This window comes from Tyto alba, unplaced genomic scaffold (genome assembly GCF_018691265.1).
Source record: "Tyto alba isolate M040663 unplaced genomic scaffold, T.alba_DEE_v4.0 Super-Scaffold_8, whole genome shotgun sequence".
NCBI lineage: Eukaryota > Metazoa > Chordata > Aves > Strigiformes > Tytonidae > Tyto > Tyto alba.
In genome coordinates this window covers 1,139,086-1,162,599 of record NW_024881329.1, presented here as the reverse complement: position 1 = coordinate 1,162,599, position 23,514 = coordinate 1,139,086, and the positions used below count along the sequence as shown (strand labels likewise).

General features: G+C 53.9%; 2 protein-coding genes across 5 annotated transcripts in view; both read left to right on the top strand.

The window, feature by feature from the left end:
- SLC25A22 (solute carrier family 25 member 22) overlaps positions 1–16,150 on the top strand; it is a 51,324-nt gene extending 35,174 nt beyond the window's left edge. For all 4 annotated transcript variants that reach the window (XM_033003453.2, XM_033003456.2, XM_033003454.2 and 1 more), the window contains 6 exons: positions 447–537; positions 9,328–9,446; positions 11,097–11,268; positions 12,084–12,238; positions 13,093–13,168; positions 14,001–16,150. In XM_033003453.2, coding sequence (XP_032859344.1) covers positions 447–537; positions 9,328–9,446; positions 11,097–11,268; positions 12,084–12,238; positions 13,093–13,168; positions 14,001–14,154 — 767 coding nt within the window. In that variant the 3' untranslated portion in view covers positions 14,155–16,150. The remainder of the gene's footprint in view (positions 1–446; positions 538–9,327; positions 9,447–11,096; positions 11,269–12,083; positions 12,239–13,092; positions 13,169–14,000) is intronic.
- A 2,823-nt stretch (positions 16,151–18,973) lies between these two features.
- On the top strand, positions 18,974–23,345 carry IRF7 (interferon regulatory factor 7). Its single transcript, XM_042785093.1, has 11 exons — positions 18,974–19,100; positions 19,199–19,361; positions 19,986–20,148; positions 20,253–20,335; positions 20,513–20,558; positions 20,701–20,814; positions 20,904–21,062; positions 21,232–21,351; positions 21,507–21,887; positions 22,023–22,141; positions 22,906–23,345. Exons 1-11 carry the CDS (start codon positions 19,078–19,080, stop codon positions 23,050–23,052), a joined length of 1,518 nt encoding a protein of 505 aa, XP_042641027.1. The 5' UTR covers positions 18,974–19,077; the 3' UTR covers positions 23,053–23,345.
- The last annotated feature ends 169 nt before the right edge of the window (positions 23,346–23,514 follow it).

Genomic DNA, 23,514 nt, shown 5'->3' with positions numbered 1-23,514 from the left:
AGAAGGTGGGGCGGGGGACTTCTGCTTCTCAGCATCACAAAACATTTGCAAAGGAGTTGGAACTGGTTATTAATCCAACTAGTACTCCTTTCTTGAAGGTCTGATCTGCATCCTTCTGGATTCATAGTAATGCATCCTTGGATGAGAGAAGAGGATGCATGTATGCATGGTGGGAGATAGTAGTGAAGCTAAAGAAGTTACAAAAAACATAATGCAAATGGAGTAGAAAGACATCAGGGGATGTATTCAAAAACCCAAGCTGTCAGGAGGCAGGAATCATTCATTTTCAGTGGTGTTTCATGTTTCTAAACCCCTTTGGTGCTTGGGGAGCTCTCCTTCATCACTCCTCGGTTTTGAGCAGGAGTTACAACACATTCCTGAAAGATCCAGTTAACGGTCCCTTTATTCTCATTCTCTGATGGCCTTTTCCTCTTTTGCTTGCCCAGGGGCTGCAGTAAACCTGACTCTAGTGACACCAGAAAAGGCTATCAAACTGGCAGCCAATGACTTCTTCCGGCATCACCTCTCCAAAGACGGGTGAGTAGGAGGCGCAGACCTTTTGTATTCAACTGAAGTCACCAGCTCTTGGGACTAGTCTGGTGAGACATCAGGGCAAAGGTAGAATGGCGTGATATGATGACTGGAATCTGAGTTGACCTTGAACAGCTCAGCCGGTGATTACATTTGGGCTAAGGATGTAATGTCTATAATGGGAAGTGAAAAGCACTCCACTGGATGACTGCTTTTTATTCAAGCTTCTAAGAATAGTCCCAGATCTAAGCCAAGGTTAGCAGATCCAGAATTTGTAGGCAAAATACTTGAGAGGAACCAATGGCACCGATCACTGCTCAAACAGCTGCTGGGAGGACGCTTGTCCTCAGCATCCTATTGGATACACTTTCTGGCTTGAACAGATGGCAAGTCAAGTTCTTGCCCAAACTTAGCATCCCTCTTGTCCTTTTGTAGCTTGAAGACGGTTTTAGAGGGGTGGTGAATCGGAATTGACGGGGGTACTTGCAGTGTTGCCCGGCAGCTGACCTGCAAATAAATGCTGAAGGAATAAAATTATCTGTTCAGTTTGCAAGTGGGCATTGGTTCGTGTGAATTAAGTATGAATATAATGTGAGTCAGATGCTAGCTGAGCCGTTGAGAGGGGCTGGACCCTGAATATTTAATGCCATTTTCACCAAGATATTTCCCTTGCAATTTGGAGAACACTTGTGTCTCCCTTCAGACCGAGACCTTTCTGCAGAGACAGTCAGTGAAGGTCACTGTCTCCAGTCCCCAGTAACAGTAGTTAGAAAACAGCCTGCCTGGGGATATGATCCTGACTCTTCCCATCAGCAGTGATGGGGAGGTGCCTCACTGAAAATGCAAAGCTCTGCCGTGATTACTTGGTTTAACAACTTCCCATAGCATACCATGTCAGTCTTGGCTGCTGCAGATCAGTGGCTCAGCAACTTCAGTGGAGATTGTGAACCGACGCAGGTTGAGGATCTATTTTTTTTTCATGTAGCTAATTTTTTTGTTCTGGAGTCTTTTAAGGTAGCAGCTAACATACGTCTGTGTGACTCATCAGCTTGCAGCTGTTTGTGATTTTATGTCTCTCCAAATAGTGTCTCCTCTCTGCTCTGCTCAGACAGTGGGAGGTAATGATTCCTCATTGCTCCTCGCTTCTGCTGGGCGGTGGGTCTGATCCCTGCAGCAGTCCGTGGCGCACTGCAGTAGCTCTTTGCCACCACCTACCAAGTGGGGGCTTAGTAGGTTGTACCGGGAAGACGAGGGGTGCCAAGCTGCCACACCTTGTACCACCAATGAGAGAGTGGCCCCTGGAAAAAAATCAGACCAGCGCTGCAACAGATTTGATGTTTTGTGAGAGCAATCATTGCTGTGATGTTTCGGCCATTAGAACATGACATGCCTGTCAGTAGATGTCCAGCAGGTAAAGACTTCCTCACGGGACAAATGTGTGTCTGCCTCTCAGTGTTGAGGCAGGCTTTGAGCAGGTGTTTGGGTGAGTGGAATGCAGCTGAGGTCTTCAGCCAAGCCTCTTCCAGTTTGATTTCTGGGTTCCTGGCTGATCCACACATGATGTGCTGTGCCTGATTCAGACTAAATGAGCTAGAGTTTTGCCAGGAGTAAGACACCCTGTTTTCTTAAAACATATGCACTGGTGGGACTGGCACTACAGTGACCTGGAGCAGGAACATGATACCACCCAGGTAGTGGGGAGCCTTTGTGTCTTGACACAAAGCATTTTTAACTCCTTTAGAGAAAAGAAAGGTTGGGCCATGGTTGGGTGAGGAGCTAGGCAGCCTGTAGAGTCGGGGTCACTCATGTCATTGAAACACCAGGGGGAGCTTGGATGAATGAAATCTGGTCAGCTCTGCTTGTGACGATAGCCAGCGTGAGCTGGTCAGAGAGGCAGAGCCTTGATAGTGCTGTGGTAGATGGTTTAAGGTGTTTCTAACTAGAACTGTCACTCCTAGATGTGATGGGAAGGAATATGCCTCGCAGATTGTCTGTGACTGGCATAGGCTATGAACCTGGGATCTAGCTGGAAGATCTGGTGCGTGCTGTGACCTTGCTTAGTGCAAGGGAGCAGGGGGAGATGGAGGAGGCCACGACGTTACCAGGGAGGATAAGGGCCCCTAGGAACGGCAAAGCAGCTGCTCATGGTGGGATCCTCTTCCTCCATGCTGGGGAAATCCCAGGCCTGGGGATGGAGTCGGTAACCTGCTGCGGGGGTTGTGGCTGGCTGTGCTGCAGTGGTTGCATGCCGCCTTGCCTTTAGCAGTTCCCAGGATCTTTTCCCATGTGTAGCATGCGTGGCGAATAGGAGTGATGGTGAGGGGCCGTTTCACTGAGTCGCAAAGCTGTGTGTCCACCAAGGGTTTGTCCAAGCTGTGTGTCCACCTTGCTCCCTCTTTTCAAGCTGTTTGCAGGTTTCTCCCTTGAGATATGTCCATCCCCTCCTCTCCAGCTGTCTTTGTAAGACGGGGCAGTGTTAGCAGTGCTGGAGTCCAAGGGCCTCTCCTACCCAGGGCAAAACAGGGTACATACCTGTTAGCGCATCACGAGGCTGGGCCACCTATGTCACAACCCCAGTCAAAACCTAGGTATGAACAACAAAACAGCTCAAGTTAGAAAGGTGAAGATTCAAGCTGCCTGGCACGTCAATGTGGTTTCATTTCTGGGTATGTAATTGGAGCAGTCAAGGTGTTTTATGGTGTGAAGTGCCACTGAGGGAGTTAGGCTCAGTGTAAGGTTGGGGGCTGCTTCTTCACGGTGAGCCACCAGGATCTTCGTTCAGCTCCACCAAAGTCCTTTTTGCACAAGCCAGACTGAGTTGCTATACATTCATAGTACGCTGCGCTCTTAGGCCAGCATCCCAAAGGATGCTCTGGTGCTTTTCTGACTCAGCAAAAGTCTCCTAGACCTCTTTGACATTGAATGCCTTTGTTGCTAAGCTTCTAGCACTTGTCTTGCTTGAAATGTGTTGTATGACTTGGAGATCCTTGTCTGATAAAATGTTCATGTTCTATCAGTATTTGCTGATTTAAAATATGATGAGCGTGTCCTCCACGTGCAAGTGGAAGAAGCACATGTGGACCAGAGAGAGTGTGGCAAATCCAGCATGACCCAAAGTAGCCTCAAGTTACACAACAACTTTTAGTGTGCATTTTTTTTTTATCCTTTGAAAAACTTGGTGTTGAAATGAACTTGCTTTTAAACTGCTAGTAATGAAAAAATGGCATAAAGCCTGCTTTTGAGCAGCTCGACTGAAAACAACACCTGCGGTGTAGGAAGCTCCTGGCTGCAAATTGCTGGAAGAGTATTTTGGGGATGTATCACTGCAGGTTTGTGCTAGACTCCCTTTCCCCTGGCAGTGCTCTTGGATGCTGCTGGAGGTAGAGTATTGGGGCAGCAGGACCTCATATGGGACCACGGATCTCCCTGAGTCCACCCTGGGGGCACTGCTGCCTGTACAATGCTTTCCCCTTCCTTTTGATGAGGAAGGATGAGTGCTCACAGGCTAGGGGACTTGATTTCTGCTTTTTCGCCTGTTTCTGTTTTGATGTCGTGGCCACTGTGAACAGCCTACTGCTTCTTGTTTCATGAGAAAACAAAACTGTGTTGGTCCTCCCAAGCTGTCCTGGTCATTTAGGCACAAGGAAGGCCTGGGTGAGTTGTGTGAGCGCTAGAAACCCACTTGCTATGCCATGGAGAAAAGGGGGAAAGATACTGAAACACCTGAAGGGCACCCCGTGACCCTGGTTGACAAAAGCAATAAGGGTCAAACATTGTCCTGTGCTGATTTTGGCCTGCAGCTCCCAGGAGAAGAAGTAGAAGAGGTGACCCACAGAAGAGTCTTCAGGCAGGTCCTTGTTCCTGTGGCACTCTGTGCTGGCTGGACCGCACGGCTGGGGAAGGCAGCGCACCAGAGAGAGGGGAAATTTCCAACCCTCAGGCTGCTGGAAGCAGATGGGATTTTTTTTTTTTTTTTAAATTCCCCGGGGTTTCTGAAGCTGAATGTGTTGAGAGACCCATAATCTCACAGCTGCTGTTAAAATAGCAGCAGCTTCGTTGTCCAGAGAAGAGGATGTGAGGAGTCACTAGGGCTAAGTGAAGCACTTGAGTGTGAAGCACTTGGGCATGAAGCTGAGAAAGTGATTTCAATCAGTAGTACACCAACATGCATTTAAAGTAGATTGTTGATTTCTGGGTGCTCAGTGTGTGAGGCCTCTGATAGATGTAAGTATTGCCTACTTTTTATGTCCTCTTTGAATTTGGGTGTTAAACACTTCATAAAACCCAGTCCCTTTAAAATGTCCCACAAGGTTTCATGTTTATCTCCAAAGTGTTGAGTGCCAGGCAGCTGTTGTGTTTGGCATGTGCTTGCCAGGTTTTGTTGTTCATTTTTCAGGTTCTTGGTTTTAAATACCCTGCCTTGGCTGTGGTAAAAAATGTCTCATGGCTTCTTACAAAAGCAATTTCTTGCTCATAAAAACTCTTCAGTGTCCCTGGATGAGTTTCCTGCTGCTCTTTTCCAAGGTGTGTTATTCTCTTACATCTCCTGTCCTCTTTAATCTTGACCTTCATTTTGTTTGCTGTTCTGGAGCAAAGGCTGGCAATCTGCTGACTTAGCAGCTTGAATTCCTAGGAAGACCAGCGTGATTGCGTTAATTGTGTCTTTGCGGATGCCGGCAGTTGCGCTTCCTTTCTGCTTCCCCCCTGCCTTGTAGCTTTGCTCAGATAAGAGAAATAGCCAACTGTAATCCTGAGACCGGCAAGGCACTTTTCCTTCCCAGCTGATACGTCTCCCCAGGGCACCTTCCTTCATCTGCTCCTCTTTCAGGCTCTCCTAAAGCACTCCGGCCATCTCTTCTGTGGCATCTGTTTAAGTAGCCATTGCACGGCCTGGCTGATCCTTGAGCTGCAGAATGCTCAGAGACAAGCTGTCAGGTTAGGCTCCTGAGCGACGAAGGAGGGATGCTGCTGCTAGTCCTGGTGCTGAGCTGCTGTGTTACCTTGCACACAGCTTTGGTCTTTTCTGGGCAGGAACCCTTGTGGGCCGAAGCAGCCTCTCCTGTAGTTATCCACTGGATGTCCAGACACTTCTTTAATGCAGATAACCCTCATCCAACCCACTGGGGCTTGTAGGTGGGGAAATCCAGCGCTTCTCCTAGAGAAAGAGCCAGTTAAGAGTTGATAATCTCACTGTGCCTATTCAGGGATAGCTATTTGTGTGGGGGGGTGCCTTTTATTTAGCACACAGAGGCTCAGAGCATTAGAGTGGGATGAAGCTGTAGACATCAAAGGTCAACCAGAGAGTAAATGCACTTTCAGCTGTTAATCTAGAGGGGGCTAGAGGTGGGCTGTTTAATCACAGAATACACCCATGAGAGGAGCATTGCCCTTGTCTCTGTTCCAGGCAGATGTGTTGGTACAAAACACGGGTTGTGCCCGTGTGCGACATGCCCAGATATGTTGCCCTGTTCATTGTTTACTTCCACAGACATTCGTATTGGAACAAAACTGTAGGGATCTCCTACCAGGGCAAACGTGATGTAATGGGTGCGGGCACAGAGTCACCTTCCTCTTGACTTAATTTAAACACACAACCCAGAGCTCCTGCAGTCAGAGGTAGGTTGTACCGTACCTGGACTAATGTCTGCTAGAGCAGCATTTAATCTGGTGGTGTTACTTTCAGGTGGGTCTGTCCCATGTTAGTGCTTTGTTTTGCTTGTCTGAGGCATTTTTGAGCTGGCACTAGAAGTGAGTGTGAGCTTGTGATGGAAATTGCCTTGCTTTTACGTTTCCCAGCATCATAGCTCCAACTTTCCTGAAGTGCGGTTGTTAATAGCTTGTTCCCCCTTGGAAGATCAGGCTTGGATTAAAAGGACTGACTGGCAGGTTGTGTGCATGTCCCCGTGTGGCTGTGGCAGACAGGTTGCCCTCCCTCTGAAGGACAACTCCTGTGTGTTGGTCCCCTTATCCATATCAATGGCCCACTATTTAAATTGTTTGAAAGCAGCTGACTCTTTGGTTTGAAACTCTTGGGGCGTTTTCTACAACCTTTTGGGTTGGCAGAACAGAGGCAGAGGTTATTTTATGAGTGAGGAAGGTGATGCCCAAGCTGGGGACAGTAGCCTCTCAGGTAGTTAATGGGAACATATGGCTTTGTACGGATGTTTCCTTAGGTCAAAGAATTCCTGTCTTGGGAAATCCTTATTCCAGAATGGCTGATTTTGGTCCCTGCCCAAGCACAGTCAACTCCTGCACGATCAGGATTTTTCAGAAACTTGAAAAAAAAATCCTGCTCTGCTCCCATGTGACATCAACATACCAATGCTTTCTGAGATCCTAACTTTGGACTAACGCATTGCTCTTGTAAAGCCCTCCACAAACTTCTAGTTCCTGCTTTTTGGCTTTTTAATTTTTCAGCTCTAGTTTAAAACTCCAGTTTAGATCAAGCATGAATCCCCTTCCCATTTGACATGGTTGATTTGTCACTAATTAATTGCATGTCAGTTTAAAAAGTGGAACAACTGATTTCTGCCAGTGCAGAATTTGGGGCTATTGTGTATATGTTTTATCACAGCAAGAGGGTGTTAAATATAAGATGGTTTTTACATTTGTAGGACCAGAGCCTTGCTGATGTTGCAGCTTTTGAAGCTAGTTGAGATGTGCCAGTTCTTAAACCACTGGGGGTAAGGCCTGTGGTGCCTTAAATATCTAAACCCCTTTGTCATCTGGAGATGAACCATTTTCAAACTCCTTTTATGTGCAGACTGGTGAGGCTTTTGCAAAGGAAGTTTGACCCCTGCGTGGCAAATTTTAAGCCTCCTGACAAAAGATTTGCTTATCTTAGGCTATTTTTTTTCTTGGACTCCCCCCAGTTCCCAGGATATATAAACTAAAAGCTGAAAGCCCTTGTTCTAGATGTTTTTGGTGTACCTGTTTGATATCAAATATACCCATCCACATAAATCCTTCGCTGGGTCACACTGGCAGAGGTCTGTAGAGTTGAATTAAGCCAGGCTGACTTTTGTTGGCTGGGATAATGGTCCGTAGATGAACACGTAGGGCACAACTTTCCTGAGTTTTTGAACCAGGTATCAAGGCGCTCACCCTGGATGAAAGCCAGGAGGCATGTACTCTGGGGTTGCTCCAAGGCTCTTGCTGAAGTGGGAGATGCTCTGCTGTGCCGTAGAGGGGGACTGACACCAGCAACTTTGAGTGGTTTGATTCTGCTGGAGGCTGGAGGCGCGCACCGCCGCGCCCGCGGGGGTAGCTCCGTGGGAGGGATTGTTCTTTGCAGCTTCTCATCTGTGGGGGGGAATTTGGAAAGGGGAGACCACGAAATGTTCCTCCCTTCAGCCTCACAGGAGAGCTCTATATTTAGTCGCTCTTAATCTCCATTGTGGCTCTGTGCCTCTAATCCCCTGCTCTGATATCCTCCCTAGAGAAGATGAGAGGTGGAGAGATCAGCCCAGCTGATGTGGTAGGCCAGCAGGGTTATGGTCCATCTCCCCTCCCTTTCCTATAGGGCTAGCACTGAAATTTCTTTGCGGGCCTGCAGTGCCCCACCTGTGCCGTGTGTGTGTGCATATGAAACGCCTGGTAAGGGCGTGTGGCTTGGTTTTGCAAGGGAACAGGGCATATCGCTGTGTGACTGCTTTTGCCACAACGTGGGGACTCGCCTTGAATAGATTAAGATGAGATCTTGCTGCAGGAGCAGGGCTGGGGGGGAGGGAATAAAAATAGTACTTGCATTCATTTAAAACGGGAAAAAGAGGAATATGTTTCCTTCTGGCTGTGTGATTTATATATGCCTTTTTTTTTCCCTTTTAGAAGAGAGCAGATCAGAGGCACTTCTTTTTTTAATCAAGTCAGTGGTGCCAAGGGGTGAGATTTTTTTACAGGGTGAAAACTTATCAGTTGCTGAAAATGGAGGCTTTCTGAGCGTTTGCATCCCGAGTTCCTCTTTTTAGTCTTAGATGGGCTGTTTTGTGTCTGTTTTGGGGTGGAGGGAGTTATGAAATGCTGCATTTTGTTAGCCAGGGACGTGTCGCTGATAATCTCTGCTCTCTGATGTGGAGGATGCACGAAGCTGCAGTGCTGGGCATCCATCCTGTCCCTTGTCCCTCAGGCAGGGCCAGTTGAGTGCAAAGGCTACTTTTTCAGGTTTGGGAAGGCTGGTAGGGTGAAGATGCTCCCTAACCACAGGGGAACTTGCTTCCTTGACTCTCATGTTCACTGTTTATTTTGCTTTTGTCTGAGAACTTCAAGGCAGCGACTGGAGTATTTTCCTCCTTTGCTTCTTGCCCTGTGGTCTCTATCTGTTTGTTTGTGGGGATGCTGACAGTGTTTAAAGGACTAGGCTGGCAGAAGGAAAGCTGCTTATTTCCCTCAGCGCTCAGGTCCTCTGCTGCCCTCTGATGCAATACCCTTTCGGAAGGCTGTGCCCTGACTTGGGGGCAACACTGGGCTGGAAGAGAGCTGCAGCTCTCTGTCTGGGGATGGAGAGGGTTGTGTGCTCCCGTCTGAGGCTGTTCTGGCTGGGCTTGTGGCTTTTTCTGAATGTTCTGTTCCTGGGGCCAAAATGGGTCTCCTCTTCCAGATCGGGTGATGCCAGAAGAGACGCCAAGCCTGGGCTGTGGCTGAGCTGTCGAGCCTAGCAGGTTCCCCCATCCCCCAGGCTGCCTCTCCCGTAACCCCCAGGGTCAGAGGTGTGCCCCGAGCCCCTGGACCCCGCTGCCCCAGCATTACTACAGGCCACCTCCTCCTCCTCCTGACTCTTTCTCTCTTTTCTTCGGGCAGGAAAAAGCTGACGCTGCTGAGGGAGATGCTGGCAGGCTGCGGTGCGGGTACCTGCCAGGTGATTGTCACCACTCCCATGGAGATGCTCAAAATCCAGCTGCAGGACGCGGGGCGAATTGGTACGTGGGCTTCCATTCCTCGTGGACTAAGCAGCCGGGGGGAAGAGGGCTGGGGCCAGGCTGTCAAGGCAGAGAGGGAGGGAATGAGCAGAGAAAACCCTTTTCCTTCCCCCTGCTCTCCCAAGTCAGAGGTATCTCAGCCTGTAGCATAAGTTTCTCCTCCCCTTCTCAGCTCGTTTCCCCCCACACTTTGCTTACCTGGCTTTGCAGAGGCCCTTGCAGTTACTAAAGGTAATGATTTTTTTTTTTTTTTTTTTTTTTGCTCAAAGCAATAGCAAGCAAAACAGCAGATGCTGCTGATGGGTGGAGAGAGACAGATGACTGAGTGGTCAGCTTGTGAGTGATTAAACCTCACTAGTTACAGTGCACCCAGGAAAGGATTAGCATCCCCCAGTGCTCTTCCTGTGGTGCTTCCTCCATTTCCACATTTTCTGATGTCTGTTCTCTCTCTTCTACACCCCTGTAGCACCTCCCTAACAGCTTCCCATTGGGATGTGTCCTTTCCAAATGACTTGTCTCCCCTCTGACTTTCTCTACTTTTTTCTCCTGCCAAAAGCAGCAGTTGTCTCCGCTGAGACAGTAAATAAAATTTTCCCAGCACACTGGATTTGGAAGGAGTTTGGGATCAGGCTCTGAGGGCTGTGGGCAGGAGCTGGCGGGCAGAGGCAGGAGGGAGTGTGAGCATTTTGGCTGAAACACTGTGAGGCGTTCCTGGTGAGAAGGGAGACCAGAGTCTGGTGTGGAGACTCTGGGGCAAAGAGCTGTTTGCTATCGCCTCAATCTCTTCCAGAGGTCAGCGTGGGGTATGGCCTCATTCCCCAGGAGCCCTGCATGGCATGGTTTGTGGTCCTTCCTGGAAAATGGGCCAATTTGTCCTTTAATGTGTCATTTGATATGGCATTCCTGAATAATCACGTATTTACTTTTTTTTTCCTGTATTCGCTGTTTTTAATGCAGACCTTATCCTCTTTGTGTGTATTATTTTAAAATGCTTGAAGGAATTAAGCCATAGTTTGAGAGTTCAGAAGAGGTTTTTGCTGTTGTGAGCAGCCTGTTCTCTGTGTGGCAAGAGACTTCTGGTGTGCCGGTGGCAGCCAGAGGATTGCCTGTGGGTTGATGTGCTCTCCATCTTCTGGCCAAAGAGCAGAAATGCGTCAGCTTGGAGAGGCTGGGAGAAGCCCGGTTGTGTTTACAGATGTGGCTGAGGAGCTCAGCAGGTTAATGATTGCTTTCAAGGGAAGGAAGCAAAAACCAGAACTGCTGAACCTCTCTCGTTTATGAGTATTTTTAGTTTATCCTAACAGGGGCTCGGGGATGTAGCTGGAAGCAGCTACTGTCAGCTCTCTGCTCACGGCAGCTCCTTTCCTCCGCACCGTGGAGGTTTTATGTGACAGGCTGCTCCTGCTTAGGTAAAAACCCAGCGTGGTGGTGTGGCAGCAGCCAGCTCCGAGACTGGGACAAGCTGGGTTGTCTCAGGCTGTGGGAGACGTCACACTGGGAGCAAAACCTTGCGGGGCAGCTGGCTGGCCTCAGGCTGCATGTTTTGGTGCACCTGGAGTTCTGCCTCTTCCTCCTTGTCCTGTGGCCCTGGACAGCAAGAGACTGCTGTTGAGCATCTTGCAGACCAGTGCTCTCTCCGCTCCTCACCAGCGGCGCAGAAGAAGCTGATGGCAGCGCAGGCCCAGCTCTCCTCTTCCTCGGCGGCGGGGGCAGCAGAGCCGGCGGTGGAGAGGCGCACCACAGCAACACAGATAACAAGGGAACTGCTGCGGAGCAAAGGCATCGCGGGGCTCTACAAGGGCCTGGGAGCCACACTGCTAAGGTAGGATGGCGTGAGTTTGAGAGCAGGGCCCCAGTGTTCCCAGTCTCGAACCTAAAGCAGCAGCCATCCAGGGGACGAGCCTGCGAAGCGGGTGTTGGCCTCAGGGGGGGCGGGTTTGATTTGTGTTGATTTTCATGCACAGGTTTTGCACATTAAAGAACGTAAGGTCATGGAAGTGAGGGAGGCTGCCTTTTTGTTCCGGGCAGATTTAATTTTGCTGCTTTCTGCGGAAGGTTTTTGCCTCCCCCGTGGTCCAGGTTTTAATACCGTAGAGAAGTCCTTGCGAGCTAGCAAAGCAAAACTGTCAAGCCTGAGTCTCCAAAGTGTGAAACGGGTCCTGGCCCGTGGAGCACGCTGGATGTACGGACTGCTGCCTGCTCTGACACCCTTCACTGGGGCTTCCACAGAGTGACTCTCCTCTAGCTCTAACAACGGTGGAGCTAAAGCAACGCCCAGGAGGGTGGGGAGCAGGATGCCAACCTCTCCTCGTTAACAAAAGCGGATAAAATGGATTGATCTCTGAGTGTGGTGGGGTCTTCGGTTTGAGTGTTGAAAAATCAGGGGGAGGCCACTGTCTCCGCAGGGCTGCATGTCTCCCGTGGGCCTGTTGGCCTTTGTGGGGTCAGTTTTGCCCCTGCCGTGTCGGCCTCTGCCTGCGGTGCCGTTGCGGAGTTGGGACGTCCTGCGTTGCGCTCCCAGCAGCGCCGCCGACACGGGATGCCCGCAGGCCTTCCTTTGCTGCTCAGTTTGTCGGTGTCCCGCTCAGGCTTCGCTCATCCTTGTTCTTTCTTCCCCTTCCTCCCTCCCCACCGCAGGGATGTCCCCTTCTCCATCGTTTACTTCCCGCTGTTTGCAAACCTGAACAAGCTGGGCCAGAAGGACCCCAATGTCAAGGCTCCGTTCTACGTGTCCTTCCTCTCCGGGTGTGTGGCTGGCAGTACGGCCGCGGTGGCTGTCAACCCTTGCGATGGTGAGTCCCGAGTAACCTGTGCTGGTGGCCTGGTGCCCTGTGACAGGAGTCAGAGGCCCACCAGTGGGCTGGGTGAGGAGGAGGAGCGTGACTGTGCCGGCCTCTTCGCAGCATGAGCGCACAGGAAGGTGGAGGAGGGGAGCTCTGCTGTCTGAGTTGCCTCCAACTCAGTTGGTGCTTCCTACAGCTGAGGCTGTACCTTTGGCCACAGCTTACACAGAGGTTTGCAGTACTCGCTAGGTAAGGCAGGAAGAGGATGTCATTCATTTCACTCTCTACAGGAAGGCCTGCGAACGTGCCCCTGCAAAGGCACGTTTCCACGTGGAGTGGTAGTTCATTACATGCACATGGTCATGGACAGCCAGGGGGAGCCGCAGATCTGTGGCCTTTTTTCCTGCTCCGCAGTATCTGCCTTAAATACCACCTTGGTTCCTCTGCTGTGAAAAACACCGGAAAGTGTCTCCTCTCTGCCTAACATTGCACGCTCTCCAAGGTGTGAAGGAATGTATGAGCAGCATCGTGTATTTTAGATACTTCTTCCAGAAGGCGCTGAGTATTTGAAAATCTCTTCCCACTTTGCAGAAAGATACCTGAATTTGGAAGAGTTTAAAGCTTGAGTTGGCCTCAGAAACCTTGGTCACAGTGAGGGGACGGGGCTGGGTTTTGGGTGGCTGTGTTTTTCTTTTATCCACTTGTAAAGGAATGGGTTTGTTTTCCCCTGTTTTGCTGATAAATATACGACAGTGATCTCCGTTCTTGTTTCAAAGACCTTATTCTCGGTGTGGGTCTCACCTGCTGAGGAGCGTGCTGGACTCCCAGTCCTCACCACCCTCTCTCTTCGTTTTTCTCCCCAGTGATCAAAACGCGGCTGCAGTCCTTGCAGAGAGGAGTGAACGAGGACACCTACTCAGGAATCCTGGACTGTGCCAAGTAAGACCCCTCGAAGCAGACCACCACATCAGGTGTCCAGCAGTGCCAGGCAGGCAGTGCAGCTTTCAGGCCAACCAGCAGCTTCTCTGTTTCGGGTTCCCTCTGACCCTGAGCTTTTATCTATATATGGATAGATATATGACCAGATATATACTGTTCATATATATAGGTATATAAAAGAGAACTTTGTCCTATTTTGAGCAAGGTAAATACAGCATTTATATTTAAATGCTTGTGTCCAAAGCCCAACAGTCGTAACACTGAGTTTTTATTTCTGCAGAGGGAGGTAAGTGCTGTGGTTGTCCCTCCCAAGGCCCTGTTGTCTGACAACCCTACAGCATGAAGTCTTGTATCCCTCACAGGACCTCTGTGAACAGCAGTTGCAGGAACACTGAGTGGGCTGTCACACCAGCCACGCTCTCCTCCTGACCCTTTGCTAAACTGTGGTCTGGCTGTTTCAAAAAAAAAAAAAAAAAAACAAAAAACAAAAAACAAGCGCTCTGCTTCTGGACTGCTGTTGTATCCAGAGTCTCTTGCCGGCAGGCCGTCCCCCGTCCCGAGGGTGGAGTTGGCCCCAGATTTTGAACAGGGGGACCTCTTGATGCAAACACGGGGCAGACAGCCCTGCCTCTGGCCAGACGTAGGGACGGGGCATGTTCCTGCACAGCCGTTGGCAGAGCCCGTGGGGGACTGTGGAGGCAGCGCCAGGCGACAGCGCTTGCCTGGGCTTAGTCTCTAGAGGGAGGCAGAAATCCAGGGCATGGCCAGGGGCTCTCCCGGCGTGGTGGAGGGGTGGGATGGACACTTACCTGTCTGTGCCGTCTCTTCCCAGGAAGATCTGGCAGAAGGAAGGGCCCATGGCCTTCCTGAAAGGGGCATACTGCCGAGCCCTGGTCATTGCTCCTCTCTTCGGCATCGCACAAGTCGTCTACTTCATCGGCATCGCGGAGTTCCTGCTGGACATGCTCCCCAAGCACCGGGCCTAGCCATGTGCCCTCCTGCCCTCTGCAGCGCCGAATTCATCCCCATGTTTGTCGTCGGTGTCGATTGATGTCAGAGCAACAGCACAAAAGGGTTCGCGCAGGGACGCTGAGGGGACGTGGTCTCCAGACGAGCAAACTGGAGGGAGGGAGCGTCCCTTTTCTGTCTCACTCTGGAACCTGCCACCCCTTCCCGCTCTTTCCACGGACAGTACCTAATTATTCATCTCTCTCATTCTTTCCCCTTCCCCTCCCCTTTCTTCTTTTTTTTCTTTTTTTTTTTTTTTTTTTTTTTTTTAATTGCCATTCTTAAGGACACTGGTAAGCACAGACTGGGCTTGCAGACCCAGGAGTCTCTTCCTAGCCTTGGGAAGGAAGAGGGATGGGAAAGAAATAACCTGGACCCTCGTCCACCCCAGTCCCCCTCTTTCTTCCTGGAGTTGCCAGCTACCTGAGGAGGAGCTGGAGGGGCAGCTGTGTCCCCCTCAGCCCCTCCTTGGCTCTGCTGGCCCCAGGTCAAGAGCGGGCACCGCGCAAAGGGGGCTCATTGCATCGCTACCAGAGGCGTGGCGGGGGGGATGCTGGATCTGGCAAGTTCCTTGGCCTGGAAACCTTCACCCCTCCCTCCAACTCGTTTTTGAGAAAGGGAGGACTTAGATGAACTTCTTGGAGATCAGAGGAAGGGAAAGGAGATCGTTGCTATCGATTTTTTTTTTTTTTTTAATTATTTTTCTTTTAAAGCAAAGGGATATCCCTCCTAACTAGGGGTCACAGGCGCATCTGGGTGAGGTGAAGAGATGAGATGTCTGCTCTGTAGGGAACATGTCTGTGGGATCACACAAATGTCCGAAGGTGCTTCACTGCTTGGCTACAGGCAGGGGAGGGAGAGAAACTTGGGATCAAGTTATTTTTGTTCGGGTTTTTTTGTTTGTTTGTTTTTTAATGCAGGGGTTGTGGGGAGGGAAAACCAAGCAACAAGAAACCACTTACATTCCTTCAGCCTCCCCACCCCTGGGGTGATAAAGTGGTGGCTGCAGGTGCAGATGAGCTGGTTGGTTTTTTTTTTCCAGCCTGGCCCCTGGTGCATGAGGGGAGGTGCCTGTTCTGCTTCCGCGCTGCCCGACCTCGGCCAGCCGCGCTGGAAACGCCACGCCTGTGTGCTCACCTTGCCGAGAGGGAACACAAGGTCTGGGGGTGTTTTGGTGTTTAACTTGGGCGTGCTCGGAGGCAGAGGGTCCCCACACCCTGAGCGAGGAGCTGTTGGCGTGGACATGGTTACAGGGTCGAGTCCTCTTGATCCCAAAAACTTGTCATCCTGCTTGCTCTTGGGGTGGTGATCGCTGCTGGGTGTCAGGAGGCAAATCCACACCTACAGCCTGCTCTGGCAAAGGGACACCGCCCCACCTACCGTCACTTGTCAGAGGACTTCCTCGTTCAGTACTCTCTTGGGCTGTGTAATTAATTCTAGTTTAAATGATCGTGAGATCTACCAACCCAGCATGATCGTCATTATTTATTCCATTCCGTGCAATCCACCCGGCTTTCGTGTTTAAATTAAACTGGTCGAATTCACTTTTCATTCCTTCTTTTTGCTTTTTTCTCCAGGCACTTGCTTGGTGTTTGTGTTTCAAGTGTATATTTAAATTAATTTAAAAAAAAAAAAAATCCCTATTTTTAATGTTTAAAAGAAAACCACCTCTGTTTCAATGTTCCTGGGTTAGGTTTTTGCAAAACCTGTGTGGTGAAGGCCTTCCTTCATGCGTCCTTTTTCTCTTTGGAAAAGTAATTCTATGGCTGATTTGTTACTTGTCACTTTGGATATGTGAATATTTTTTTTTTCTCTTTTTTTTTCTTAATGACTTCTTTGTGTATCTGGGAAGGAATCTGTGCAAAGGTGATGATAGATGTCTGTGCTGTGTGTAGTGCTGTGATGCTGCTCTTGCTCTGGATTTCCCTTGGGTGGATTAAAAGAGAAAGATTCTTTTTTTTTTTTTTTTTTAAAGTGCCCCATTCCTTGCTGCTTTGTGATTTACAGTGGGGGTCTCCAAAAGAAACCTTGCTGATAAAAGTAGTGGCATTTCTGCTTGCTCTTCTGCCTGCAGGGGTTGTCTCCCGAAGCTGGGTGACATGTGGCTGGCAGGAGGGCTGTGGGGTGAAGGTTTGTATCGTGGGGTCATGTTTGGAGGAAAATTTGGTGCAGCGAAGCTTCAGGGAGAGCTCTCCTTGTCCTTTGGGATGCTTTTAAAAACCTCTTTGTAAAACTGACTCTTCTCCCTGAAATCTCCAGCTCTTCTGCCACCGCGTTGGAGCTGGCGAGCTGAACAGGGCTTGGAGATGTCCCCGAGTGAGGAGGACGCAGGGAGGTGGCAGGGCATAGTGACCGTGGCCCCCCGGGCAAACAGGGAGCCGCTGGCCGAAGAAGTAAGAGTTTAAAATGGGAGAACTCCTGTCCACTTAATTAATCACCGGTTAACCGAAACCTCTAAGCGTTGATTGCAGTATTGAGGAGCAAAAGTAAACAAACACTCGGAGAAACCTTTGCTTCCCTCCCTGCAGATGCCACGTGTCCCCAGGGCAGGGGACAACAGCCACCGTGGGATCAACTCCTTGTCCTTGTCCTCCCTGGTCCCTCCGGCGGTGGAGGTGCTGGACAGAGCGTCCAGCACGTCATGGGTTCAGGGGAGTGGGGAGGTTTTGGCTGGTGAAATTTCCTGGAACGAAAAGAGGAAATTTCCTAAAGCCCTGGTGGAAAATTCCTACAAAGCAAAAAGGAAATCTTCTGGAAACCAATAGAGGAGTCCGTGGAAAGCTACAGTAAAAAATGGGGAATTTTTCCTGCAAGACAATACAGGAGTTGCCTTGAGAGCACTGGGTGGAATTCCTCAAAAGCAAAGGAGGAAACGTTCTGGAAACTTGTAGAAGGCAAGGGTGGAACTTTCTAGAAGGCCATAGGGCTATAGTCTAGAAATCAAAGGAAGAAAAATGCTAGAAAGCAGGGAGGAAATTTCTTCAAGAACCAGGGAAATTCCTGAAAAGCAAAAGTGACCTTTCTTAAGTAGCAGTGATACTTCCTAAATGGGAAATTTCCCAGAAAGCAATGGAGGAATTGCTGGAAATCAAAAGGGAAATTTCCTGGGCAGGAAGAATGAGATTTCTTGGGAAATAATTTCTTGCTTCCTGGGGTGCAACAGTCATGGAGAAATTTCCTGGAAAGCAATAGAAGTCCTCTAAGCAGAGAGAACATTCCTAGAAAGCAATGGAGGACTCCAGAAAGCAACAATAAACATTCCCAAGAAGCAAGGGGGGAATTTCCTGGAAAGCAATGGGAAGGAAATATCCTGCAAAGTGCCTTTCCTGGATGGAAAGGAGGGAAGGGGGAAATTTCCTGGAGAGCAAGGGGCAAGGTCCTGGGAAACCATGCAGGAGTTCCTGGTAAGCAGTAGGGAGAAGTTCCTGGAAAGAAGGGGAAATTTCCTTGAAAGCAGGAAGCGTGGGGGAAAGAGGCCACCAGCCCCTGCTTCAGCCCCCCTGAGCACCACTCTAGGTAAGAAATTTGTAAAACTCCTGCGGATCTGGGGGCTTTTGGGTTTGTTTTACCACTGCCCCCCGAGCTCGGAGGGAAGAGCACCGAGGGCAAGTGCTTGGGCCGCACGTGCCCCGCTTCCTGCTCTGGTTATCCGCTGCTTTTTCCTCAAATTTCACGCAAAACCCTCCGTAACCTGCACCGCCCTGCGCTGAGCCGCGCGGCGTGCACCCACCCCCCCCACACCCCACACCCCCCCCGCTATTTTCTGCCGCGGCCAGCTGCACCCAGGACCTGCGTTGCCAGAAACCAGCTGTAGCCCCAGCTGGGCCCCCCCTTCCCCTTTCTGGGGTGGTGGGGGGACGCGTGGCCGTGGGGACCCCGCTCCCCCCCCCCCCCCCGGTGCTTTGGGGCCTGGCAGGGCCCGCCCCAGGCTTCAGCCCTTGGCCAGGCCGGAGCCGGCCCCGAAACCCACACCTGGGGCTGGTGCATGACCCTAGCCTTGATTTTTCCTCCTTTTTTTTCCTCCTTTTTTTTTCTTTTCTTTTTTTTCATTCAACCCCCAAAGCTGGGAGCAGGGCCCGGGGAGCGCCCCGGATTTATGGGAAAAGGGAGCACCAGGAAAACCAGCTCCCGGAGGCCGGGAGCGTGGCCAGCACCCCCTGCCCTTCTGGGTCTGCTTTTATTTTTTTTTTTTTTTTTTTTTTATAGCGTGCCTTTAGTGCAGGGAAACCAAGGCAGCCTGAAAGAAGAAGGATTAAAATAAATATGACAAATAGAAAAGGGTTATGGGAGTTTCCAGCCCTGAAGGCCTGGCCTGGGTTGCCGGTGTTTCCTGGTGCAGCTGCTTTCGGGCCAGGCCTGAGAGTTTCGGGGTGTCCCCGCCGCCCTCCCCCCCCCTGCAGGGGTCGGTTTCGGGGTGCAGCTCTCCCACACCAGCGCTGGGGGCCACAACAGCCCCCGGGGAGCAGCTCCAGCGGGGGGTCACAAGCCTTCCACATCCCCCCCCCCCCCCAAACTGATCCTGCCCCTTGCCCACCAAGGTCTGTCCCGCGCTGGTGTGAGGCAAGGTTTAAATTTGGATTTATTTTTTATTTTTTTAATTAGTGTTATTGGGGGGGGGGGGGGGGGGGGGGTGCGTAGGGCTCCGCAGGCACCAGCCCAGCCCCCGGGGGCCGGATCGCGCTGATCCCCCGGGGCGCATCGCTGGGGGGGGTGTGGGTGGGGGGTGTGGGTGTCCCCGCACGGGGTGTGTGTATGTGGGGGGGGGTGGCCACTGGCGACACTTTCACTTTCGGCAGGGTCACGTGGTTTCCAGGAACCCGGCGGGGGGCGGATAAAAGGGCCGGGCGGGGGATGGCCGAGCTCCCCCCCCCCGGCCCCAGCACCGGGCACCCCGCGGCATCATGGCAGAGCTGCAGAACGAAGGGTAAGCGGCCCCCCAGCACCCCGCGCCGCCCTCCGCGGGTGGCCCCCGGTGTCCCGTCCCGTTCTCCCCCCACCTCCGTGACCGCCCCACGCCCGCAGGGACGCGCAGAAGCTGCGGTTCGGGCCCTGGCTGGTGAGCGCCGTCAGCAGCGGGAGCTACCGGGGGCTGTGCTGGACCGACCCGGCCCGCAGCGCCTTCCGCGTCCCCTGGAAGCACAACGCTAGGAAGGATGTCACCAGCAGCGACCTGGAGGTCTTCAAGGTGGGTGGGATGGAGGGGGATGGAGGGGGAGGTCACCAGCAGCGACCTGGAGGTCTTCAAGGTGGGTGGGATGGAGGGGGATGGAGGGGGAGGTCACCAGCGGCGACCTGGAGGTCTTCAGGGTGGGTGGGATGGAGGGGGAGGTCACCAGCAGCGACCTGGAGGTCTTCAGGGTGGGTGGGATGGAGGGGGAGGTCACCAGCGGCGACCTGGAGGTCTTCAGGGTGGGTGGGATGGAGGGGGAGGTCACCAGCAGCGACCTGGAGGTCTTCAGGGTGGGTGGGATGGAGGGGGAGGTCACCAGCGGCGACCTGGAGGTCTTCAGGGTGGGTGGGATGGAGGGGGAGGTCACCAGCAGCGACCTGGAGGTCTTCGAGGTGGGTGGGATGGGGTGTCACCGGCAGCAAGTTGAGGTCATCAAGGTGGGTGGGATAGGGTTGACCAGCAGCGACCTCAAGGTCTTCAAGCTGGGTGGGATGCGGGAACTGGGCGAGGTGGGGAGGGAGACACGACGGACACAGACAAAGCAGGATGGGACAGGACAATGGACGATGACCCGGAATCCCTGCAACCTCCGTGCTGGTGGAGCCAGGGTCCCCACCCTCACCCCCCCGCCCCTCCCAGGCCTGGGCGAAGGCGAGCGGGCGGTACGAGGCATGTCCCGAGGACCCGGCCAAGTGGAAGACCAACTTTCGCTGTGCCTTGAGGAGCACCCGCATGTTCGTGCTGCTGGAAGACCGCTCCAAGTGTGGGGACGACCCCCACAAGGTCTTCGCCATCGCTCCAGGTGAGCCTGGCCCCATCCATGGGGGGTGGGGGGGGTCTGTGTTGGGGCACGGGGAGGGGGGCGCAGGTGATCTCAGGGTGCCCCACTCACCCCGCTCCTTCCAGCCGCCCTCTGGCACGGCGAGGAGGGAGATTTCAGCAGCCCTGACCCTCTGGTAGACCAGCAGCCGCTGCACCAGCAGCCCCAGGTAATGGGGTGGGCTGGGCGGGGTGGGGTCCCCCCACTGCCACTGCTCAGGCACTGCACCCCCACATCCTTGGGGTACCCCTAACCCTAACCCTGCACCTGGCTGAAACGTGGGGCAGGGGGAGGCTGGGTGTCCCCCATCCACAGCGGTAACACCCCATCCCTCTTCTCTTTGCAGCTGGCGCTCAACCCCCAAGATGTGGCCTCAGAAATCGCTCCCCCAGGTAGGGGCTGGTCCCCCAATTTTTTTAGGAGGCGGGGGGGTGGTGGTGACAACAAACGCCACCCTGATAGGCTGAGCTGGGGCTGGTTTTGGGGTTGTGAGACCTCCCAGCCAGTGTGCCCACCCCACCCCCCCGCCCCCAGGCAGCACCAGCCCCCCCGACCCCCCGCTGCTGGAGGAGCTGCAGTGGGTGCTGCAGCACTGCGACATCTCCGCCCGCGACCTTGGCCCCTCGGACCCATCCTGGGCACCTGCAGGTGAGACCGGCCCCACTCACGGGGTGCGGGGTGGGTGACACCACGGGTAGGTGACCCCCAGCCCCTCCCCACCGGCGATTTCTCCGCAGGGGACGCCCCCCACCAGGACACCTTGCTCCAGCCTCACCCAGACCCCAGCCAAAACGACTGCCTCCCCGCGCCGGCGTTTCAGCGATGGGTGCCTGCTGTGGAGCAGCCCCCCTTGGGTGCCTACAGCCCCCTGGCCCCCATGCTGCTGGAGGAGCGAGGTGGGTGCTGTGGGGCAGGACCCGCCCCCCCCCCCGGGGCGTGGGAACACCCCGAACGGGGTGGGGAAGAGGCCGGGACGCTGCTGCCCGCACCCCACGCCAAATCCCCCCCTCCCCGTGCCGCTGCGCCCCGCCTCGCCGTGCCGACGCTGCCCGCTCCCCGCTGCAGGGGCCGTGCCGCCGCCGTGCCCCGCGCCGGGGGTCACGGGCCCCCTGGCCCCCCCGGGGGATGCGATGCTCTTCGCCCCCGCCGCCAGCCCTGTGCCACCGCTGCCAGAGGAGAGCACAGGTGAGGGTTATTATTTACCACTAGGTACAAACAGCTAGTAATAACGCAGGCGTAGGTAGAATTATTAATAATGCTTGGGGAGGGGGGTGTGTGGGGTGTGTTTTGGGGAGCGGGAGCACTGGGGCTTGCGGGACGCTGATCGCTGCCCGGTGCAGATGGCATCATCCCCATCCTGGATGTCAGCATCTACTACCGGGGGAAGCTCTTCCACCAGGAGGAGGTGGGGGGCAGCCAGTGCCTGCTGGCGTACCAGCCCTCCGACCCGGCGGTGGCCCTGCGCCCCGGGCGCCTGGTGCGCTTCCCCAGCCCCGCCGAGGTGGCCGACAGCAAGCAGCGGCGCTTCACCGAGGAGCTGCTGTGTGGCGCGGGGCTGCAGCTGGAGCAGCGCGCCCGCAAGCTCTTCGCCACCCGCCTGAAGAAGTGCAGGGTCTTCTGGGCCCTGTCCCAGCAGCTCGAGGACGCTGGGGACCCCCCCCCCAACCTGCTCTGCCGGGACCAGGAAACCCCCATCTTTGACTTCAACGAGTTTTGCACAGGTGGGCAGGGGGTGGCCTAGTTGTTGGGGCTTGTGGGCACCAGCGCCAGGATGTCACGAGCATCCGAACCCCCCCCCCAGCCCCTCCGTGTCCCCCCAGGCTCAGCCCAAAACTGAGCCCTCTCTCCTCTCGCAGAGCTGAGGGACTTCCGCAACCGCCAAAGGCAGCGCTCCCCTGACTTCACCATCTACCTCTGCTTCGGGCAGTCCTTCTCCAAGGCCAAGCCCAAGGAGTCCAAGCTCATCCTGGTCAAGGTGCAGGGCCCAACACCCACCCCTGCCCCACTGCTGCCCAGGGAGGGGGAGATGGGGGTCTGGGTGGCCGAGGCAGGGGACCCTTGGGGTCTCAGGGAGGTGGGCGTCTGGATGCTCAGGGAGGGGGACTCCTGGGCTCCCGAGGAGATGGGGGGTGTTTCAGGGTCCAGGGAGGGAGATCCTTGGGGTCCAGGGGAGATGGTGGTTCCTCAGGGTCCAGGGAGGGGGGGACCCTCAAGGGTCAGGGAAGATGAGTGTCTGGATGCCTGAGACGGGAGACCCTCAGGGTCCAGGGCAGATGGGGCTTTGAGTGCCCAAGGAGGGGATACCCTGGGGGCTGGGAGAGATGGGGAAACTGGGGGCGGGGGGGAAGAGGTACACTTGGAGACCAGGGGCGATGGAGGGGGCTGGGTGCCCAAGGAGCAGGACATCTGGGGGCTTGGGGACAGGGAGGGGTGGAATTGGGTGCCCAGGGACGGTAACCCTTGGAGAGCAGGGACAATATGGAGGGGGCCAGGAGTCCAGGGAGGGCCACCCCCTAAACAAGGGGCAGCTGCCTGGGCCGTGGGACCCTTGGGGGCTGGGCAGGATGGGGTGGGAGGCAGCTGCCCAGGGCTGGGGACCCTTAGGGGCTGGTGGCCCTGTGCCCCTTTTTCCTCTGCTCCAGGAGGATGGGGCCGTGCAGGGAGTTGTGGCCACATCAGGGAGCTACCCCTGCCCCTAACCCTGCCCCTGCCCCTAACCCTGCCGGTTTGCTGCCACAGCTGGTGCCCAAGTTCTGCGAGTACTGGTACAATCAGGTGCTGCGGGAGGGAGCCTCCTCCCTCGACAGCAGCACCGTCAGCCTGCAGCTCTCCGACTCCTTCAGCCTCTTCGAGCTCATCGAGCAGTGGAACATGCAGATAGACTGAGCCCCCCCCCAGCTCCCCGTGGCCCCCGGGGACAGGCACCAGCCCGCGGGGTCCAGTGGGCATCGGGGGCTGTGCAAACCAGCATCCTCCCAGGAACTCCACGAGGGGATACCTATGGTGGGGTCCTTTCCTCCTCTGCTCCCCCAACCCCAAGAAGTTTCACTGGCCGGTCCTGGAGCTGGCATGTTGCTTTTCCCCTCCATCAGCTGCTAACGTGTTTTCGTGGAGCCTGGTCATTTACAGATTTATTTTCTTAAGTTTTCTAAGTTTAAATATACGCATATAGAAAGGCGCTTCCTGCTTGCTGATGTTGCCTGGACGTCTGCCCCCACCCTCAGTCCGAGACCTTTCCCCCCCCACTCCCAGAACCATGGGGGGCCCTGGCCAGCCTTGTCCCAGCGAAGCCCTCGCTGGCAGCAGGCTCATACGGGCGCGTTTATCAGCACCTTCCCCCCCCCCCCC